The 23,929-nt window shown below is 41.0% G+C and overlaps 1 protein-coding gene across 3 annotated transcripts in view; it reads left to right on the forward strand.

Moving 5' to 3' along the window:
* LOC144480253 (calcium-activated potassium channel subunit alpha-1) overlaps positions 1-23,929 on the forward strand; it is a 797,282-nt gene that overhangs the window by 158,895 nt on the left and 614,458 nt on the right. For all 3 annotated transcript variants that reach the window (XM_078199542.1, XM_078199543.1, XM_078199544.1), the window contains exon 2: positions 20,760-20,924. In XM_078199542.1, coding sequence (XP_078055668.1) covers positions 20,760-20,924 — 165 coding nt within the window. The remainder of the gene's footprint in view (positions 1-20,759; positions 20,925-23,929) is intronic.

The following is a 23,929-nucleotide window of genomic DNA, read 5'->3' on the forward strand; positions in this document are numbered from 1 at the left end:
CAAGTGTTGTCAGTTAATTGCCGCAGTTCCAACTTTGCTCCTGTTTTTACTGACTTGATCCGTAGATTATAGCTTAAGCCACGCAATATACAAGGATGATTGTTAAGCCATTATACAAAGACCAGGTTTTATTCTGAGTGGTTTTGTAATGATTCCAGTGTGAAGAATTGACAAAAGCCAGGATAATCTGCAACAGTACAACACTAGACATTGTGTGTAGATGATCGCACTTCAGTTCAGAATGATTGGTGGGCTCATTTACAGGAGTGCACTAAGCATGAAAGGAATTATGTCCCATGGACTGAAAATCAGGAGAGAATGAGAAAAGTACTGAAGATCTTCATCTTTGGTGATGAACAACACATTGCTTTCCCAAATTCGGAAGAAAAACACTTGAAGAAATAATGGAAGGGAAATAAGTGTTGGCTCGACTTGCACTTTTGTTTATTGACTTTGTGTTTAGTTGCATGTCTGGGTAGTACATGCTTGAATTATTGTTTCATTTGAGCTGTTTCCTGGCCAGCCATGACTTTCCAACTAGAAAATGGTTCAGTGGAAAGTTTTGTTTCCCATTATTTGCATTGAAGGTTACAAATGAGTAACTTGGTGTTTGAAGTTACTTGTTTTGATCTTGAGCACTTGACATTTCTGCAAATCCTACTACAGTCCTACATCTTTTCGGTAAGCTTTGTTTAAGCTTCTATGAAAAGTTTATTGCATTTGCATTCTTGCCATTTGTCCTTAAACATATTTCAAAATACTCATGTAAGTTCTAGTGTCAGATGTAACAGTCAACATGTTTGTACTGCAGATCAGCTTGTTGTTGCCTCCTGTGTACGTATGTGGTGTCTTACATTACACCAAGCACAGCAGCTGTGTACCTGCCAGGTGTCCTTCCCTCTGGGTGCTGCTTCAGAGCAAATAAGTCAATTTTAGAGAGCTGCTTCCATGGCTCAGGACAAGATGATTAGCGTTAGGCAAGATGTGTGTTACTTTGTTGCATATTGATTCTGCTTTACTGATGTGTTCAATTCTACAAAGACACCCTTTGGGAATTTGGAATGGGAGCATTAACTATTTTTGTTGTATATGTGTGGGACCATTTTCTGCATTGGAAAAATTTCCAGTAACCATATCTATTACTGTTCAGCTTGTCCATGATCAAAGGACTGCATAGTATTGTTTGCTGTTGGTTTTCTAATATATACGTTAATTTTTAATTATGGGATGGTAGTAAGCTAGGGTGGAGAGAAATGGTAAGAAATAAAAATATTGCAGAAAGAAAGTAAGGAGTGAATCATGTAATAAGTGAATCATAAGACAGTGTGGGGAGTTCCAGTTAGATGTTTGGTTAATCTAAATTAATTCTGTGGTAATTTTTAAACAGTCATAAGTATTCCAGCGCAGGCCTGAAGACTTTCACACTGTTTCATGCTTGGTCTCACTATATCTTGTTCTATTAACTACAGTCACTGCACCTCAAAAGTAATTTCTTGTGTATGATGTGCTTTGAGGCATGTGTGAGAGATTGCGCCATGTGCTCTGTAAATATTCGTATTTTTCATTTGTCGCTGTCTTACCTTCAAGTTAGACCATAAGTTATAGGAGCAGAATTAGGCCATTTGGCCCATCAAGTCTGCTCCACCATTCAATCATGGCTGATATGTTTTTCAACCCCATTCGCCCACCTTTTCTCCATAATTAAACAGTTTGTTTTTTCACTGGCTGCCTGTAACAATTCAGACTCTACCAATTATTTTATACATGAGCACAATGAAATGTTCAGACCCATGCCTCCTAAGTTCTAAGACTTGTGCCCTCAAGCATGCCATGACTGGGAGTGGCATACCAGGATAAACAATGACTTTTTCCATAATGCTCTGCTGCAGGATTTGAATGGATGGCCCACAATTCACTACTAGCCACTCCAAAAGGCAGAGGCCATCTTGCTGTCAAAAATTATTATTCAAGCTAAAGATAATAATCAAATTTATTTTCCAGATTTGTAATTGAAGTGTAAGATAAACAGAAATACAGTCCTTGACTTAGACAATACTTGCAGTCATAGTGAAAACAGTATTTCTTGAAGTTCCTTTCTTTAAAATGAGCCTTTAAGGACCCAATGGTGGACATGTTGCCCCCAGTCACAACTGTAAGGTGTCAAAATAAGTGGCTAAAGCAAGGGAGCTGCAAGACAGATGACATTGGACTTGTCACATCAGAGATCAAAGTAGTCCTTTCACATTAGGCCTACAATTATTTTTTAGGTGGACGTTGTTTTACTTCTAACAACTGACTGATCCTTAATGCCCAATATGGACCAGCAAAGTTTGTGTGAATCAAGAGTTGCAAAGCTTGACAGAATTTCTCATGCAATTAACAATGTAATGATTTCCCTCCAGTTCATTGGCTTTGCTTGATAGCTGCCCCAAAAATGTACACTGGGAATGTTAGCGAACTGTTTTATCTTGGGCACCGAGGCACAGGAATTATTTTCAGATCCAACTTAAACAGTGTTGCTTTAAATGCACAATATACTGACAAGTTTAAAATTTTATTTTAAAAATATACAATAGATTTTGTTTTGGTTCCTATTATGACCACAGTGGATGTTACACTGAGCAAACCAGATCCCAGAGAGAAACTTGCCTTACTGATCATATTTTGAAAATGAGGAAACGCTATTGACCCAAAAATATAGAACTCCTCATCTGAACTTTATTGCATTCAATCCCTTGTTTTTCTTTTCCTCTTTTACTGCATTTCTGTTTCTGCTCCGTCCAATTTCTAAACTTTTTCCAAGAAGTTTGTTGCCATTTTTATAAGACTTCTAATTCATCTTGATATTCAAGCTTTCCTATCCCGACTTGAGTGCAAAATTGTGGCTGGTTATTCAGTTCAGTACCTGGAGAGTGCTGCATTGTCAGAGGTATATTCTTTTGGAGAAGATGTTAAATGGATTCCTCTCTGCTTGTTTAGATGAATGTGAAATAAAGTTACAATAGGACTATGTTGGAGTTGATATTCCAGAAGGATCTGTCACAATAGCCGTAGGCACCCGCTTCTGTTCCTCTTGGCAATGCTTTAGAGGATTTTTCTTACAGATGGATACATCTGGTGCAAAGCCACTCCCATCACAAGAAATTAAAGGTGTTCTTCATGATGTTCTATCTACTAATGCTGTTATATTCTCATGTTATCAAACTGTTACTGCGGCTTATTAATGGTTAATGGAATATGTGTGGACACTGGCTGTACTTTCCACTTTATGGTCTTTGCCTTTTCCAGTTTCCTCTTTAGTGAATAACTGCATGCTGGTAGCCTGATCCACCAGTCAGTTCGTGGTAACTAGTTCCTTAGCATTACTACTCCAAAGCTCTGTCAGTCATGACAGGCATTGAACATAAATGTTTTAAAGCTCCCATAGTGATTTATATGAAATTGTAACAGACACTGAAAATCGCAGTAGCTCTTTTTGATTGATCGTGAGAATGCTATAGAAGGGAATTCACTTGCTGTCTTTCTCAAGGACCACAAGCTCCCAGTTATAATATACAAAAAGATTACAGCTTGGTTCATACCGCTCAGTGTAAGAGCCTTGTTTGCATGGATTGATGCCTGATGTGAAACCTTGACAGGCGGAGGTATTCTACCATGCAGCTTCAGTTGAATTGATCTTGGATAAAGTAAGAACCCTGATATGGGGATTTTTTTTTTCACGATACACTAATGCAGAACGTTGAAAGGGTGAATGATATATTTTTGACCTTTTACTCCTTGACTGCAAAGTTGGTCTTGATTTTGATGTGCGCTGGGACAAATGTAGTGGTTTAAAGGGAGAAGAAAGATAATATATTCCCAGATGTTTTGCTGTGTGTCGATACTATTTCATTAACAAGTCAATTGAAGTATTTTTTTTGCAACCTTTTTATCAGGGGAAGAAAATTCAGTTTAGACCATTTCAAAATAGACGAAATCCAGTTCTACTGGAATTCCACTTTTGGAACACAAAACCTTTGACCTTGTTAGCACTCCGTCCTAAATTTTCACGCCATGGCGAAAAGTTCTGTGAAGTCTCTAGTTAACCTTCAGAGCCAATGGTGGACTTTGAGAGTTCACTTACCCTTTGACCTCCATGTTCAACAACAGCTGGTTGCTTTCCACAGATGTTATTTTCAAGCCCCCATCGTCAGAAACCATCACATACCATTGAATGGTTGTCCATTTCAATTGCTGATAGGACTGTGGGGAAAGAAATGATCATTATCTTAAAGCCTCAGCTGGTTGTAGGTCAAATGTTTGCATACTGTCTTGATATCTGTGCTATTAGGAAGTCTTTTTTTTCTTTTGAGAAGAGACTGAATTATCTGGTTCCGCCAGAAGAAATACCATAAGGTCACTTTTCAGCGTAGTTCATACTTTGCGTTATACACTTACTTACAAAGGTAGTTTTGACCAGTATCTTTTCAGAAAGATGGTGCTCCTTTGAAGAGTGGGCTTAGGTTTTAAAGGAAAAAAAACTAACATGCCTTTGGTTAGCATTTGCCATTGGCTATCAAGCGATTTTGGATACAGTGAAGTACTTTTAAAATCACTCTGTAATGTAGGGAAATATTGCAGCCACTTTGTGCACAACATGGTCCCGCAAACGACATGAGATAAATGACCGGTTAATCTATTATAGTGATGCCTGTTAAGAAATAAATTTTGGCTAGGTGAATACCTTCCTGTCCCCCTTCTGTTAGTTTCATATGATCTTTCATATTCACCTGGGAGAGCAGACGATGTCTTTGCTAAATGTGTCGTCTGAAAATCGGTGCCTACAACAATGCAGTACTCCCTCAGCACTGCCTCGATTATGTGATGGAGTCTTTGGATTGCCTCTTGAACCCACAGCCTAGATTCAAAGATCCGTGCTGCCAGCTATCTGCAGCACCTTGTAACAACATGGCAAGTTATTAGAGTATGGTTTGATGTCTGGTCGAGCACTGGACTGTATCTGCTCAGTGCATGGGACCAGCACTAATTAATTATGTAAATTATACCACAAGATTCCATTGTAACTCTATACATGGCTGTCAAATCCTTTGTGTAATTGTATTTATTTCTCAGGCCGAGGGAATAAAGCACTGCGCTGATTTAGGACTCTGAATTATTGACTGACTCACGAAATGCTGCATAGATTCTGTCACAGTGGTAGTCATGCTGTCTGTCATTGATTCACTCCTGTTCTCGGAAGGTAGAGGTAGCGAACTCTATGTTAGAAGCACAATAGACATCAAATGACTTTGTGTAACATGATATGTTTGTGTTGCTGCATGGGTCTCTCTCTTGTAAAGTGCTGAATGCTCCATGTTGCTGATACTTTCTCAATTTAGCCCCCCAGCTGAAGCTGTTGTTAAACATGGCAATGATTTTTCCCCTTCACTGAGCTGATGTGATCAGTATACACTGATCACTTGTTTTTTTCATGTTGCTCTGTTCATGATACCAAGGGGACACAAATGGCTTCAAATTTTGTTGCTTCAAATTTCGGATTGAGCGTGTTTGTTTCTTGTTAAACCCATGCCGATTTTATTGAGGCTTCATTGGAGTGGAGAGAAAGCAAGATTTTACTTTTCTTTTATTGGATACTGGGAGGTGGGCTGTTTAGAATTATCTCTGATGCTAGATGTTTTTTGCCCTGTCTGAGCTACCACTCCGATATTGTCCGCATTTATTTTGAAGCATTTGCTTGAAGCATAGACATGCTTGTAGCAGCCCCCATGATTTCCAAGATCCCTTGAAATCTTCAGTCAAATTTCTTTCTGACTGATTTGAGATTTATTATATATTTGCTGTGTTCTATGAGCATCTGAAGTTAAAAAGTATTAAGTTTTAAAGTTTATTTATTAGTCACAAGTAAGTACATTAACATTATATTGACAGTACATTAACAAGTACATTAACACTGCAATGAAGTTACTGTGAACTCCCCTAGTCGCCACACTCCGGCGCCTGTTCAGGTCAATGCACCCTAACCAGCATGTCTTTCAGACTGTGGGAGGAAACTGGAGCACCCGGAGGAAACCCACGCAGACACGGGGAGAACGTGCAAACTCCACGCAGACAGCGACCCAAGCCGGGAATCGAACCCGGGTCCCTGGCGCTGTGAGGCAGCAGTGCTAACCACTGTGCCACCGTGCCGCCGGAAATTTCCGGAGCTTTAGGATCCGGGCAGCTGAAGATACGACCGCAATCGGCATTGCCATCGTTTCCCCAATGAAACTGACAACAACTTGGGGAGTATAAAGCAGAAATCCAAAAGTTTCAATCGGTGATTCTGCACTTCTACAGAAGGTGTGCTGTTGAAGTTTTCTCCATAATACAGTCCCAAGTACGAAGCAGTCAGAGAAGTGGCAAAATCTTCCACTTTTGTGTTCTCAGTAAAAAAACCATTGAAAAAATTTCACCTGGTTATCACATTTGTAATTATTACTAATTAATAATAATGATTAAAGAATATTTTTATATTTGTTGAATGTCAAATTATAACATTTAAAATACAAAAATAAAAAGAACACAATATTTTTTAAAGGTTGTTACTTTTTAGCTTTTAACTTAATCGAATCATTATTTATTTGGCTCTCTGAAAATTTACAGAACTTCCTGGGTTGCTAGCTATGAGAATCCTTCAGTGTGATTGGCTGCTTGCCCTGCTAATGGATATTACTACTTCTGGAGGTCTGGAGACTCCCTTGACTTGGCACCAGATTGAAATTGCTGTTGGAAAAAGGGAAATCCGCACCATGTAGATTGCGAGAGCATCCTAGGAAGCTTTATGGAGGTGAATGCAGAGTACTATTGGTTCGCAGCTGACTGCAAAGTCCTGCCCAAAATGTTTATAAATATAAACATCATGATGTTTCTTGCCCCCAAATGTTGTTTGAGCTCCTGTATTATCATGACCATTGCCTCCATGTTACAAGATAAAGACGGAGGTATCTGTGATTGTGCAGAGCCCAAACTCTTACACGTGAGCAGCAATGCTCACACCATTGTAGGCAGAATAAAAGCCTTCCTAAAGAAAGTTTCCGACAGAAAAGAATGCATAGCTGGGCAGATCGACAGTAGAGGGATGAAGCTTGCATGATCTAAAAAATTGTCTTGATGAGTAAATATTTTTCAATATGAATGAATGATATTTTATATTTGAGAATTTTTCTTTGGGAATATTGTATTCTTTATGGGGGATAAAAAATAATATTCACAAGATTTGAATCCTGTGTTCCGTATAAATGCAACTTGTCTCTTTCTTTCGATAACTGCAATTCTAATGGTTCAGGCTAATTGTGACAGTTACTTTGTGTGATCAGGTATTTCTATTTAAAGGGGTGGTGCTGTGCTGTCACAGTGAGCTGGGCCAGGCTGAGGACCAAAACCTGATTCTGAATGTGGCTTCCTGTAATTCAATGAGCTCTGCAGGTGACCGGGCAGTTCATTTTTTGGATGTTTATCTTTGGCAATATTGTGACACACGGCAGTGTTATTGCTGTGCGCTGCACAGTGCAATCCACACACTTGCTCAAAATGGTGACTGCAGGTTGCCTGTTGTTTAGCTGCTTGGGTCGATGATTTATTAAATTACCTCCCTGACAGATCTGCAGTGCACTGTCTGGCACAGAGGTGTACTGGTAGTTTTATTTTCCTAAATCAATAAAAGGTTTAGCATTAAAGATTTTCAGTGGCATCCATGTCACATTTTATTTGAGGACAGTGAAATTGCATATGCTTGTGCGATTTGGCCTGTTCTGTGCTGTACTGTTCTATGTTCTATGATTTCAGATTTTTATCTGAAGGAAACAACAAAACTGGTTAAGCAATTTTTCTTAAATTGATAATTTTATGTTTAATCACGGGTTACAATAAGTGGCCTTGCAAAGAAAGAAAGCCTGACCTTTGTACAACACCTTTCACAACCCCAGGATATCTCAGTGGTTTGTGGCCAATTATGTATTTTTGAAGTGTGGTCACTGTTGTAATACAGGAAATGGATGGACTGGCCATGTTAAATTGCCCCTTATTGTCCAAAGATGTGCAGGTTAGATGGATTGGCCATGTTAAAGCGCCCATTAGTGTGTCGGGGGGCCTAGCTAGGGTAAATGAAAGGGGTTGGGTGGGATTGTGGTCGGTGCAGACTCGATGGGCTGAATGGCCTCCTTCTGCACTGTAGGGATTCTAAATGCAGCAGTCAATTTGTGTACAGCAAGATCCCATAAAGAGCAATATGAAAATGATGAGATTTTTATTCTAAGTGATGTTGAGTACTTAAGATCCTTTCTGGACTTGATGCCGAGTATCCCTTCTTTCTCCAGCCGTACCAACTATGAAAAAGGTGTGTGGTTGAATATCCTGAAATATTTGTGCGGTTGCCTGAGGTATGACTTGCTGTCTTTCTCGCTCTCTGTAATAAGTCCACGGGGGCGAAAGTCCCATCACCAAAGTTCTTTTATTTACAAGATCTCACTATACCATACAGAGTGCTCACAATGTGCTATCTGCATCCGGAGTGCAGATAGACTGACACTCCTGTTTAAATACAGGATATGGGGCCCCCGATTGGGCCATCAATTAGAGATCATAGTCAAGCAGGCCAACCTCCATTGCCTGATTAAAGTTATCACAGTTTCTCTCCCTCTGCTTCCCTATATAGTTTCACGTTATGGCTTGGGATTGAAAATGCAGTGGCGTAGCATCATTCCACCTTCATAGTCTTGGACTGAGATGTTATAGTAATAATGGGATAGATATCATTGCCTTGTAATTAAACCAATGAAAGATGAAGAAAATTGCTGTTAATGCACAAAGCTGCTTTTTCTAAGTAATTTGTGCAGATATTTAAGGGAAGGAATAACATCTGTTATTTGAACCACTTTGCTAAGTTGATGGACTCTACCTAATTACATAGGTTTTCATAGAGACCACATATTGATGCCAGAGGAATTGGGCATAATTAAGTTGAGACATTTTATTTAATTCTTTGTTAATGGATACAGTGGGGGTGATTTTGATCCTGCACTCCATCTGCAAGAATGGCGGTGTGTGCTCAAAATCTGGAGAGCATGATTAATGCCGGCGATTTTCAGTGTTCCGATCTTTCCGGTCCCCCCCGCCGGTGGAGTGGCATGAAACACGCCATTGGGGGAGGGGAATGGGGAGGGTTGGCAGCGGCTCTGATTGTGTTTGGGCTAATGATTGGGGGGGCGGGGCGGTGGAAAGAAGGTGCCAATGATCAGAGGGTGGGGGTAGAGAAGTGCCAACTTGGAGGGGGTTGGGGAGGGGGTCCATGAGAACTCTGTGGTGGACTGGAAGGATGTTTTTCTCAGGTTCTGATTGGGTATGTGGCTTTGTGGTCTTGGTATCCTACAGAAATTAACTCCATCTTTTAATTCTCTCCAATTATGGAATTTAAGGAAATATTTTGTTATTTAGCTTGCAGGGTAACTCAGCCTTGAACCGATAGGATGCTCTGTTGTTGTTATCTCGTTGGCTCCTACTGGTGGGCTGGCTGAGTTAATTTCGGACCTCCTTCTGCTCCCACAGCCTACGTCTCCTTGTGTGATCCATTTATTTTTTTTAAAAAGCAGCACTAATAATGACATTTCTGATATGAATCAATTTAAATTTTCTTTTACATAATGAAAACACACAGTCGCTGCATGAATCCAATTTTCATCTGGATCATGCACGTTATTCTTGGAAACATATCCCATATGTGAACATGTGCTGTGAATACCCAGTTAGCACAGTGATGCCATTTCAGAAGTGTGATTTAAGAGCCAGTAATGGTAATCTGAAGACCAAGATACACATCTGTTTAAAGGTCATATTTATTTCACCAACTACAGGTTTACAAGCAAAGCAAACTATAACCTGAAGTAAAAATTCTCTTTTACAATCATTTTGTTCCTTTTTTCTGATTTACAGATTACTATAACATGTATTGTACATACATATATATCAATAAATTCAAACATTTTTCACAGTATTTGTTAATCATGTTTCCTTTATTCCCATAAACACCTCCTTGATTCTTTTTTTTGTGTTTCTTGTCCCATGACTATCACCTTTTTATCTTATTATTCCTTTAGTTATTTAATAGCTCCTGCCTTCCACAGATCTTTCCTTTGGTGCTAGCATTTACTCTCTTTAATTCAGATTTCCAGTATCTGCAGCAATTTGATTTTTCACTTGGAAATTGGTTGAGCTTGCAGTATAGATCCAGAATCCGAGTGATGCTTGATTCCAGAGTATTGATGAAAACGTCCCTGGTAAAAATAGTGCTTGGGTTCAGTGCCAAATAGAGTAAAATTCCTATGTGGTGTCAACACAGGTTCAGAATATACTCTGCAACTTCTTGGAATCTCCTGAGAGGAATTTAATAAACCCACTAGCAGAAGACCAATTACATGGGTAAGATGGGTATAGAGGGATATGGGCCAAACGCGGGCAATTGGGGCTAGCTTCGTGGTTTCAAAAAAAGGGCAGCACGTACAAGTTGGGCCGAAGGGCCTGTTTCTATGCTTTAAACCTTTATGACTCTAAGACAAAAGCAAAATTCTGTGGATGCTGGAAATCTGATTACTAATGGGTAGAGTTTGTTCACGTTTACTAAAAGCTAAGGGGGGGGCTACTCAATTTCTCAGCTATGTAGAAACATGTTGGTTTTTTTCTACATTAAAGGCATTACATAAATATAAAATACCATTATTTCAAGAGCGTGGGTCTCTGAATATTTAAATGAAAGTGCTGGGAGAAGGATATCTCAATTAAAGGTAAACTTATGCATTGTCCAGCCTCAGATTGAAGGCCATATTAAAATGTCTTAAGGGGTTGAGACCGATGACTATGTTGGAAGTTTTTTTAAGCATTTGTGATACTCGGATCTTATCATCTTGAAACATTTCTGTGCCAAGTTTAATATGACTAGTGTAGCTTTGGGTCAAAGCTGGTTGAGCATAACCACCTAGATACCGGGTGATTTTGCCTCCAGTGTGGAGTTTTGCTAGGTAGGAGTGCCAGTAGGTAGGTAGGCCAGCTAACTAGAATTATAGTTCTGTCTGGGGATTATACTTCTGCTTGGAAAGGTGTGAATCTGGGGACAGTTTTGCAAAGTATTTCCTAGAATGCACACTGCACAGTTTGCATTCTGTTAGATGAGAAAGAAGCTGATTCTCCGGGGCTGATGATGAGGGCTTGGATTGTTCCAGCTGAGATCAGAAATTGTATTTAACAATTTTTGTGACACAAACACTCTGTACCCCATCTTTTTTAAATCCGCTAGGACAGCAAACACTGATGTGACTTACCACTGAAAATAGCTAAGGAAGGTAGTGCTAGGATATGATTTCTTTTTAAATGCTGAAAACTGGAAGGAATGAAATGGAAGGTGACTTGGATAGGCGACCAAGAAACAGTAAAAGTGAAAGCACAGATTGGAGGCTTTGGAATGCCCCCATGGAAAGGTGAATCACTGATCCTGCAGTTTCCATTGAGCTTGGTTGGAATACTTAAGAGGTAAAAGGTGGAAGGGTCAGAGTAGGAAGGGGATCTAAAGTGATGAGCTGCAGGATGCCGAGAATCATACTAGTGGATAGATTCAGCAAAGCAGTCACTCCCACTGTGTTTGATCTCCCCAGTGCATGGGGAGACTGTACTCATGAACTATTGGCGTAATATACTTGTTAATTGCTGTCTGATTAAAAGGGAGCGCTTGGGGCATTTGAAATTGATGGGTTGCTTATTGATCAGTTGTAATTGTGCAAGAATAAATTTAAACGAATTAAATCTGGAACACGAGTGCAAATCAATCCATTTATGTGCATGCTCTCACAATTCCACTTTACTTCTGACGAACAAATGGACTGGACTTAAAGCAGCTTGATCAGGCATGTCAGCGCATTGGTGTTGTCAAAGAACAAGCTGATCTTTGAAGAGGATATTCATAAATTAAATTACAGAAGACCTGATGCCCATTGCTTCTCTAGTCTGGGTTCTATATCTTCTTCCAAGCAGTTTTAACATTTTGCAGAGCAGACGAAAGAATACTTTTACGAGAGTAAAGAGGGGTCAAAGCTGATTAGTAGAAGCATTTCAGATTTTGGAAGTTTTTGTGAGGTTGACTGGAGACAAACTTGTTTCCTCTGGTTGGGGAGTCTGTGGCAAAGCCATCCACTTCAGATTACCATTGAAATCCCAAGGAGTGGAATTAGGAGAAATTTCTTCCTTTTATAGGGGGGGGGGGGGGGGGGGGGGTGTATGGTGGCACAGTGGTTAGCACTGCTGCCTCAGAGCGCCAGGAATCACAGTTCAATTCCGGCCTCGGGTCACTGTCTGTGTGGAGTTTGCGCATTCTCCCCGTGTCTGCGTGGGTTTCCTCTGGTTGCCTCCCACAGTCCAAAGATGTACGGGTATGGTTGATTGGCCATGCTAAATTGACCCTAGTGTCAGGGGATTAGCAGGATAAATATGTGGAGTTACAGGAGTAGGGCCTGGATGGGATTGTGGTCGGTGCAGACTCAATGGGCCAAATGGCCGCCTCCTGCACTGTAGGGATTCTATGATTCTATAGGGGTGGAAGTGGCATAGTGGTATTGTCACTGGACGAGTAAACCAGAGGCCCAGCGCAAGATCTGGGGACCGAGTTCAAATCCTACCAAGGCAGAAGGTGAAATTTGAATTTAATGAAAATCTGGAATTAAAAGTCTACTGATGACCATGAAACCATTGGCGATTGTCCTGAAAACCCATCTGGTTCACTAATTTCCTTTAAGGAAGGAAATCTGCTGTCCTTGCCTGGTCTGGCCTGCATGTGACTCCAGACCCACAGCAATGCGGTTGACTCTCAAATGTCTTCTGAAGTGTTGGGCAGTTAGAGCAATAAATGCTGGTCCAGCTAGCATCATTCACATCCTGTCAAATGAATAATAAAAGGGTTGTTGGAAACTGAATGCTTTGTCACAAGGAATAGTTACATCTTATGAAGGAAAGTGGCTAAATATTGAAAGTAAATGAAGGTGAAGTGTTTAATTATATCCAGGTGGAAGGCATGAATTGATGTTTCACTTCAGCAGATTTAAAGCACATTTGCTGAAACTGTGACATGGTAGAGTTAGAAGGTGAATGTTTGTAATGTTTTACTCTAAATAAATGTTAGATTGAGTAAAGGCACCCTGGTATCACCCTTCAGCAAGGTAGTGGTAGGATTTGATTTCTTTTTAAATGCTGAAAACTGGAAGGAATGAAATGGAAGGTGACTTGGATAGGCGGATTGACTCGCATTGAAGTATTAATGGGCAGAGCAAGGCAGTGACATTAATTTTAGGTTGTTCTAGCACAGAACCAGCGAAGACAGGATGGGCTGAATGGCCTCAAACTCTGGTTTAAACATCCATATTTCTGAGAAGTAAAGTTGAACAAGCAGAAGAATAAACTGTCCATGTTCCGTACGTTGCTGTTTATAGGTTTTTTTGAGCAATGTTCCATATTGATGCTGCCTGTTAAAACTGAGCTTCCAATGCAAATTTGATTGTGAAATACAAGGGTATTTAAATATTATGGTTACTCAGAATAAAAGTTTGTCCAGAAATGTTTTAAATCACTGAAAAAGGCAACCAAATTAATTCTCTTGTTTCTTATCAATTCAGTTCCATGTCACCTATGAGGTATTGCAGTATCCTGCAACACTTTATCCAAGTAATTGAAATCCTAAATATCATTGGGACGTAGATTGAGAATCTTGGAGCTATGTTCTGGTATTATTGACAGGGCAGAAGGAGGCCATTTGGCCAGTTGAATCTGCACTGACATTTTCAAACAGCAATCCAGTTAATCTGTCTCCCCAAGCTCTTTCCTCTACATTCCTGTAATTTTGTCTCCTTCAAATATTTACTCCATTCCCTTTTGAAAGCCACTATTGAATCTGTTTCTACCATCCCATCAGGAAGTGCATTCCATTTCAATCCCTCCTTACAGGTTAGAAAGCTTTTCCTCAATCTGCCTTCCCTTTGCTATTTGGGGATCACTGGTTACTGACCCATCATGATGTGGAGATGCCGGCGTTGGACTGGGGTAAACACTGTATTGACCCTTCAGCCACTGAAAACATTTATTTATCCTTTTCACACTATTTATGCTTCTAAATATCTTTAGCAAAACTCCTCTTAGAGCCTCCTCGGTGCGTTGAAAGCTTTGCTTCCCCAGCTTCTCCAGCCTGTCCATGCAATACTAATCCCTCATCCCCTGGAAAGATTTTACTATGTCTGTCTATACGCTCGCCAAGCTCTCATATCCTTCCTCAAGTTAGGAAGCTGAGCGGCATTTCAGATTTATACTTGAAATTAGCAACTTATATTCATGTAGCTAGCCCCTTTTACATAAAATGTCCAAGGACATTTCACAAGAGCAATATAAAACAAAAGAGAACCAGTCGTAAACCAAAGAACAGATGACCATAATTTTAGAAAATACTGTAAAACAAAATTGTGAATTTAAATCTGCTCATTCAAGCAGCATCTTTAGTAGCAGTCAGTACCACAGCAGAAATAATTGATTTTTAAAAAAAAATGCACATTGGTTTAATCTCTTTAAATTTAATGTTTCTTGCCTATCAAAACCTGTGCTCTAACCACATTACAGAATACCTAATTGATATCCTTCAGTAGAGAATCATTCACTTGTGAGACATAAACAGATTTATCTATCTCTAGCTGTCAACTCCTGGATTTGTATATCGTGGAAGAATGAGTTTAAAGATTGTTGTCTCCCTAAAACGGGTTTATTCCTGAGATCATTCAACAGAGTGACAACTCTCTCAGTTCCTCTGCTCTCTCTGCCCCACCCTCCCAAGCTGAATGCACAGAAAACATCAACATATAGATGTGCAGTGGATAACAGCATTCAATTATTTTCCCAGTGCTTGCTCAGCTGTATATGTATATACACGCACGGTGGCACAGTGGTCAGCACTGCTGCTTCACAGCTCCAGGGACCTGGGTTCGATTCCTGGCCTTGGGTCACTGTCTGTGTGGAGTTTGCACATTCTCCTCATGTCTGCATGGGTTTCCTCCGGGTGCTCCGGTTTCCTCCCACAGTCCAAAGATGTGCGGGTTAGGTTGATTGGCCATGCTAAAATTGCCCTTAGTGTCCTGGGATGCGTAGGTTAGAGGGATTAGTGGGTAAATATGTAGGGATATGGCAGTAGGGCCTGGGTGGGATTGTGGTCGGTGCAGACTCGATGGGCCGAATGGCCTCTTTCTGTGCTGTAGGGTTTCTAAGATTCTAAGAAATTTTTACTCCATTCTTAAAGTTACAAAGCCAATGCTCAGCGTGAACCAGGCAGACCCAAAATCCATCTCCTCGCTTGCTCCAAAAACAAAATTTAAAAAAAAAATTAATCCAATTCATGGTCCCCACAAGAGAGACAAACACGATCCAAGCTGACAGGATAAGGCATTGTATCCGATCTTAGACTTGATCCAACACTTGATCTTAACCATAAGGCTGATATTTAAAAAAATAATTTTTTACTCCGTTCTTAAAGTTCCAAAGCCAATGCTCAGAATGGACCGGGCAAATCCATAAAAGCAAAATATTGCGGATGCTGGAATCTGAAACAAAAACAGAAAATGCTGGAAAATCTCAGCCGGTCTGACAGCATCTGTGGAGAGAGAATAGAGCCAACGTTTCGAGTCTGGATGACCCAAATCCATTGCTTGCTCCAAAAGCCAAATTCAAAATCCATATGATCAACCCAGAACATCTTTCTAAATTCTTCCAGTGGAGTCGTATAGACCTTCCATGTTGCCATACCCTCTAACAACCTCCTCTTTTTCAGTAACATACTCACTGGCCACATTTGCCAGTGTTTGTGCAGACTGTTAATTGAGTCTGTCGCACATTGTTACAGATGCAAAACAATCTTTAAAGAAAATGCTGGTCATTTCCTTCTGTTGCTGATCTTCACGGATAATTGTTCCTCATCCTCCAATTAAGCTGAGGAAGGGGCCAGGAGGGGATGACCTCTAATAGACCTCTGCAAGCCTAATTAAACCTTGTGACTTAGTGATACCTGAACAGCAAATAAGATATTGAGCATTGCATGTTATAACGCTCCTATACTTTTTATACTCAGACTTCCAGAGCACAATATTCTCGATAGCTGTTGCCTCGTAAGGAGCCTGACGCAAGAATTAGCTGAGTAGACTATACATTAGTTAAGAAGCTTGTACTTGCTGAAGAATCTTTCATTAAGAGAAAAAGCATCTTTTGTCAGCAACACTTCTCACATCACAAATATTGTGGAATGCGAAGTATGATGTGAAATTTGTTCCAGTGTAAATATTAAACATTATGAAAGGGGGCTTTGGTTTGTATTTCACCCTTTATACCTAATCAATGACTGCTCAACGCAGGTGGAACAATATCCCATCCCCCAGCATTGAAACTCAGGCCATAATAAACACCATCTTGGAGTAGTGAGCGAGCGGGGCCCAATGGATGTGGATGTGTTTGACGGATGGATGGTCAAACCAGTTGTGCACCCAATGTTTTGAAATTTGCAGCCACTGGATTTCAGGGAGCAAAGAGATCGGCCTCACCATGGGAAATATGGGTGCGAGTGAAAGTTTGATGGTGGACAGGGGGAATAAAAGATAGACAAGAGAGACTGTTTGAGCACATCGACCATTGCAGATTTCAGATGCAAGTGAATTGCCTCAGTTGGGAGGTTGAAGGTGCGGCAATAATTTGGGAATTAGTTATGATAGAAAGATCATTTAGAAAATAATCTTTAGATCACATGGAATCCCATAGGATCCCTACAGTGCAGAAGGAGGCCATTCGGCCCATCAAGCCTGCACCGACCACAATCCCACCCAGGCCCTATTCCCATAACTCCACATATTTACCCCACTAATCCCCCTGACACTCGGGGCAATTTTAACATGGCCAATCAACCTAACCTGCAGATCTTTGGACTGTAGGAGGAAACCAGAGCACCCCCATGCAGACACGGGGAGAACATGCAAACTCTACACAGACAGTGACCCGAGACCGGAATTGAACCTGGGTCCCTGGCGCTGTGAGGCAGCAGTGCTAGCCACCGTGCCACCCATGCTGGAAACCTTTAGTAATCCTCCTCCTGTATTGGCATTTCTGCACTTAAATTATTTGCTTAGATAACTCTTTGCTCTGTTAAAGTGATCGAATATTGTCAGCTCAAAATTCTCAATGAGTGACTGGGTTCTAATAGTGCATCAGTTTTTGCATTCTGATTAATCAAAAGCATTTCTGGAGCAGCTCACGATGAGCAGCTGGCTGTTTAACCAGCGTACATTTGTTTATTCATGGAAGTGATTTGGGGGCAGTTTTGGACACACTATATATTCTGAAGACCAGTTAGGGACTAGTGGGAAAATTACTGGGTGGGATGGGAGACAATCTTCACAGACTCAAAGTATAACCTGTTGTTCTCATTGCTGTGAGCAATTGAATAACAGGCTCCCATGAGACTAACTGGGAGAAAGCCATTGGGTAAAATTTAGATTTATTTACGGGAATGGTGCAGCGCTCCATTCCTCAAGAGTAAATGAGATTTCTGTGGGGCTCCCCAGAGACACCCTGTTTGCTTCTTATTCGTAGCATATTTACTCATCACTGAGCTACCTGCGCCTCTCGGGTTTCACCAAGATCATATTCCTTGGTCGTATAAGATATGGAAACATCGGCATTAGGCTATATACGTGTTTCCATTAACATTGGCTGAGGTTATGTGACCCGTCAGCAGTGATCCACCGCTATGCTGATTTAGAATGTGCTACTCCAGCAAAGTTAGAGTCTTCATAATATGTCAAGAAATCGGCATTGAGGACTGTTAAGGGCTTTAGGTGGGTCAAACTTTCTGCAGGCTTGTATGACAAAATGAAATACATGGTTTTCAAATCAGTATGGTGGATAAAATAGATGGGAAGTAAGAATGGGTAAGGACAATGGTGATGTGGTGAACAACTGACAGTTTGGACACCTACCGAAAGGGTGATGACAATTGTATAGTACCTTTTCATGCCCTCAAGATGTCCCACAGCATTTCACATACAATGAAATACATTTGAAGTGTATTCACTATAAGATTGCAACCTGTGCAAAATGTTGATAACTAACACCATAAACTTGCAAGCTTGCGGTGCTGTGACTCTTTTTTCCTTCCCAACTTTCTCTCTCCTTGTGTCCTTCCATCCTCTGCCTTCTCCCTCTGCTTTTAGATATTATTAAACTGAACGGCCATACAAGTCACTGAGACACTAGAAATGGAAATAATCCCAACACTGACCCTTAAATCTAAACATTAACGGCCAATTCCCAGCCAGATGTCCGAACTGTAGGCTGGAATTCTCCGACCTCGCCCGCAACTGGGATTCTCTGGTCCCGCTGCAGTGAATGAAGTTTTGGCTGAGTGCCAAATTCTCCGTTCCCGCTGGCAGCTGTGACGGGGCTAACAAGATCGGCGAATCCACATACATTTTAGGTAGTAACATCGAGGTAGTAGCATCGAGGAATTCATGGGGTTTTTATATCCGAAAGGCGACATATATCAGAAGAAGGATTGAAGAGAATCAACTGTAAGAAGACTGTTATGTTGTCAATGAAGCAGTTCTGCAGATCGGTGTTTATATTTGGCTGGCTAAAGAAACACAGACTGAAACTAACAAAACAAAAGTTTAGGAAACCTTTTCATACTGTTCATTGTGACGTAGATTTGAATTCATTCCAGAATCCATCTTCTATTTTGCAGCATTAACTTTCTAAGTTGCTAATCACAACAATCCAGGGATAGAGCACATGTCACCTGCATTTGGATGTCTGCAATATAGGCTTGCTGACCACCAGAATCCTTGCACACTGATGAATACCAGCCTCCCATCCACTGACTCTATCTACACTTCCCGCTGCCTCGGCAAAGCAGCCAGCATAATTAAGGACCCCACGCACCCTGGCCATTCTCTCTTCCACCTTCTTCCTTTGGGAAAAAGATACAAAAGTCTGAGGTCACGTACCAACCGACTCAAGAACCTGCTGCTGTTAGACTTTTGAATGGACTTACCTTACATCAAGTTGATCTTTCTCTACACCCTAGCTATGACTGTAACACTACATTCTGCACTCTCTCCTTTCCTTCTCTATGAACGGTATGTTTTGTCTGTACAGCGCGCAAGAAACAATACTTTTCACTATGTTAATACATGTGACAATAAATCAAATCAAATCAAAATACTACTGTCCCCAGTTTGTCCTATCTCCTCTTCTGTCTAACACCATGTAGGTGCCTAAATAAATCTGTTCATGTGCAAGTATAAGCATACAGCATGCAGATAGTTTTGATGTATTTTGAGTGTTTAATGCGGCAGCTTGCTGGTATTAACTGGATAGTTTGTTAACCCCATCCACAGGGATTGAATGTTTTTAGGTCATGACTCTGGACCTCATCATTTCTTTTGACTTAGAAACTATGGCCTCAATTTTAACCTTGGTTGTATGGGTAGCGAGGCAAGTTTGGAAACTCACCCCTTGCTGCAGAAATGTGGGCTGGGCTATTTTAACTCCCAGCTCATTTAAAACTTGTTGGCCCATTTCTGACCCGGAACAATCTGGAAGCTATTGGGAAATGGCAGAAAATTAGGATGACCAGAGACCGGGCACATGGCTGATAGGATTGGATGGAAGGGGCGCTACATGGTTGGAGCGTTTGTGTTCAGGAAAAGGTCTAACTATCCGGCCCCTCAAAAGAATGCAGAAAAACTTCTCCTTTCTGAACCCTTTTTGGGGATAATCCTCACCTAACCCAGTTTAGTTTGACAGGATGGTGGCCATTAATATCATCAGGACCCGATGTGCATATGTACAAGAAAGACCCCACTGGAATTGCGCACGTTCCCTTCCTTCCATCTCAGGAAAGCAGGCTGGCACGTAATCTGGGCAATTGTTGTTGCCTAACTGTCCACCTTCGGCCAAGTAGATAGAATTAAAATTGCTCCCTATGACTTCCCATGTATGGTAGTGGCTGGGCTTGTAGACGCAGTACAGATGGGAAACGTGCACTAATTGTGAGGAAATAACCTGATTTCTGTTCTGCTTGCTGATACTGTTGATGAGGTACTGAAACTGGGCAACAGCCTGAATTCTGCCACCCTAAGCACTGTTTGTTTGTGCTGCAGGTTGCTGCCCTTGCCGTTGTTTTGTGGCTCGCTGAGATATATGAAGGCAGGGCTAAGCTTTAACAAAACAGTGTATGAGATGCAGATCTCTCTTGACTTTTAGTTATGTTCCCCTCTGGTTACCGTTATTACGAGCATTACAGCAAGAACAATGTGACATTCTTTGGAAATGTATCCTCCATCCTGTCACCTTTTACAAGGATGTTAGCGGGACTGGAAGGTTTGAATTATAAAGAGAGGCTGGGATGACTTTCCCTGGAGCGTAGGAGGATGAGGTTTATAAAATCATGAGGAGTATAGATAATGTGAATAGCCAAAGTCTTTTCCCCAGCATAGGGGAGTCCAAAACTAGAGGCCAAAACTAAACGCAGTCAAATGGGACTAGTTCAGTTTAGAAAACCTGATCAGCATCGACGAGTTGGGCTGAAGGGCCTGTTTCCATGCTGTATATCTCTATGACTATCTTACTGGTGGAAACTAAAACTATATTTTCCTGCTTGCTTTTTTCAGGATGCACAGAAAATCGGTGTTGGCTCAGCTAACCAGCCAGATGATCCCCTCCAAGAGCTGGACGAAAAGGAAGAAATACCACAAGGGGAAGTGGGCTGGATGACTTCTGTAAAAGACTGGGCAGGGGTCATGATATCTGCCCAAACTCTCACTGGCCGAGTTCTTGTGAGTCTTAACTTTACCTTCACTCTTCACAGTTGCAGTGTATGTGATTCAACCGAGTTTGTGGTGTTGACACCAGGTAGTGCCTGTGCTATCTCCGATTGGAGCTAAAATTTATTAAATTGGTTGGTGGTAAAATCTACGATCATGTAGAGAAATGAAAGCCAAACGAAAGGAGTTCAGTAACTGTGGAGTTATTTGGATATCATTCTGTGCTTTTAATGCAGCATTCAAAAACAGAGATTATAAAAGGAGGAAAGAATGCATTGTTTTGTACCTTTTATTGAAGATTCCTGACCAGGATCCTGATAAATCTATCTCGAGCAGTTCTTACCAATGTCAACAAAGTTAATACCAAAAGCAATCGTACATTGTTTATGTAATAGAGCAAATGTAAGATCATGGCAAATTTGGTTTGGAGTAATTGGGAAATTTAAAGTCAAAATGCATGACACTTTTGCAGGCTTGGTTTGAACAATCCTCCATTTGCATTTATAGTGATTCCTGTTTTTGCCCTGGAGATGGTCAGCTACACAGCAGCAAATTTAATAGGCTAGAAATTTGCAGGCTAACAAAGGCTGGGTGCAGGGGTTGATCCCTGCACCAGAATGGGTAGGCCCAAGACCCTGCTGATGTTAGTCTGCATTTATATTAGACTGAGATCAGTCGGGTGGTGGGGTTGGGAGGGTGAGAGGTGATCGTGATGGAGGGGTGCAATGGGGAGAGGGAAGATTTGGTGATTACTGGGGGAGGGAGAGAGCAGTTTGGGGAGATGTTGACTGAGAGAGGTGGGGTTTGTTAATGGTTGGGAAGGTGCAATTGGAGTCATCAAGCGAGGTGGGTGACACAAGGTGGCAGATTGAGATTGGGGGAGGATGAGAATGATCCAGGGGGCAATTAGGAGAGTGGGAGATAATTGAGGAAAAGATTCAAGGATATGGATGGCATTTGGAGACTGGCAGCAGCTTGTGATTTTAATATGGATCTGGAGGAGCAATCCTGTATCTCCCAGTATCACATTCAAGGATCTATCTTTTTCATAAATTGACACTTTAGGTGGCAGATAGCAACTCTGTTAAGGGCAAGCTGATTTAGTGAAGGAGGCATCAAACAGGCATTGTATGTTATTGCATATTGCATTTTATTTGCAGACACGGTAGCACAGTGGTTAGCACTGCTGCTTCACAGCTCCAGGGTCCCGGGTTCGATTCCCGGCTCGGGTCACTGTCTGTGTGGAGTTTGCACATTCTCCTCGTGTCTGCGTGGGTTTCCTCCGGGTGCTCCGGTTTCCTCCCACAGTCCAAAGATGTGCGGGTTAGGTTGATTGGCTAGGTTAAAAAAAAAAATTGCCCCTTCGAGTCCTGGGATGCGTAGGTTAGAGGGATTAGCGGGTAAAATATGTAGGGGTAGGGCCTGGGTGGGATTGTGGTCGGTGCAGACTCGATGGGCCGAATGGCCTCCTTCTGCACTGTAGGGTTTCTATGATTCTTCTATGATATTCAAGTAAGTGGCCTAGCAATGCTATTTTAGGCATGGTTCCTGGATGCCTCTTTTGATGCTATATAACAATATGGCAGGTGGTGCTTTTCTAATAGAATACTTTGGTGCCCATTCCACACCTGTAAAATATGCCACGCTTCATTGAATTTTTAGGCCTATCTCTGAGAGGTAGAAATGTCCCGAACTTGGGCTTTACTCAAAATAGCAGCATAATTGTTTCTGAGTTTTTATGAAAGATCATTAACACTAAGGCCGGAATTCTTCAACCTTGCCCGTGGCTGGGATTCTCCCATCCTGCCGCTGTGAACGGAGATTTGGCTGAGCGCCAAATTCCCCGTTCTGGCTGACAGCGGTGGCGGGGTGTACGACAACAGAGAATCCCAGCCGATATGCTTTTATTTCAAATTACTTTCTTTCCATTCCGAGTGTGAAGAATTCCTTCTTTTTTATCTTGTGAAATTAGGCTGAAGTGTTACTGACTTACCAATAATCAGAAGCTGCTGCAAAACAAATATTGGCAACTTGATCTCTCTCTTTCAACAAAAAAATCTATTGACTTAGTGTCACATAATCTCAAGGCATTGTGTTGACTTACTTTCAGTTTGAGGTAAAAGTTGGTTAAACCTGGTTTTAGGCCTTTAACCATCGGCTTGAAGACATGATGCACGAGTCCCACCCATAATTGGCCAAAATCCAAGTAAGTTCCTCTGAAGTTCATGCCACCCACAGTTAGTCCAAAAATATTTAGTAATCAACTGTTCAATTGTTGAGATTCAATTGACTATTATTCCATGTTTTGTTAGTTGTTTTTTGTTGTGAATTATAGTATAGTTATTCATTCTGCAATATGTAAATTTCCGGATGTTAATCTTCATAATATGTATTAGGTGAAGGGTTTCACTATAATTAGCTTCAAATTCTTAGAGTGAATACGTGGAAATACTCTCACCATCAGTGGTTGTCAGGTGTGATTATTAATGATAGAGTCCTCCGACACTTGGTAGCTCTACTGAGAGATAGCCAGCACAAATACAGACCCAAGATTTAACAAGCCCTTCATATGAAGTTAAGACCACGTATTATTGAAGAAAGCAACAAATTTCAATAATAATGTTTTTGGTTTCAGGCGATAGTTATAACCTGCTTGACGTTTGCTCTTGAAGTGTTATCTTCAAAAGATCTTTAATTATCTCATTAAGAATAATTTGACGTGTAATTGTACCTACTGTTCTCTGTGTCAAGCAGTAATTTTTGATAGAAGCTGTTATCCTCAAGGAACAGTGTTGCAATCGTTGTATAATAACTTTTGTCCTACATTATGCTGCTTGATCCCAGCTGCACCCAAGGTTCAGATGGCATTTTTAAATCTTCAGTCTTACTCTGCACCTCTTATTAAAAACCTGCAGCACTTGTGTATATATAATATATATATATATGTTCAGTAGGATCATTTCAGTGGGAAGCTTTGCTTAAAAAGAGCATGGTGGCTTACCAGTGTATTGCCGTGA

The sequence above is a fragment of the Mustelus asterias genome, chromosome 28, assembly GCF_964213995.1.
Source record: "Mustelus asterias chromosome 28, sMusAst1.hap1.1, whole genome shotgun sequence".
Classification (NCBI taxonomy): domain Eukaryota; kingdom Metazoa; phylum Chordata; class Chondrichthyes; order Carcharhiniformes; family Triakidae; genus Mustelus; species Mustelus asterias.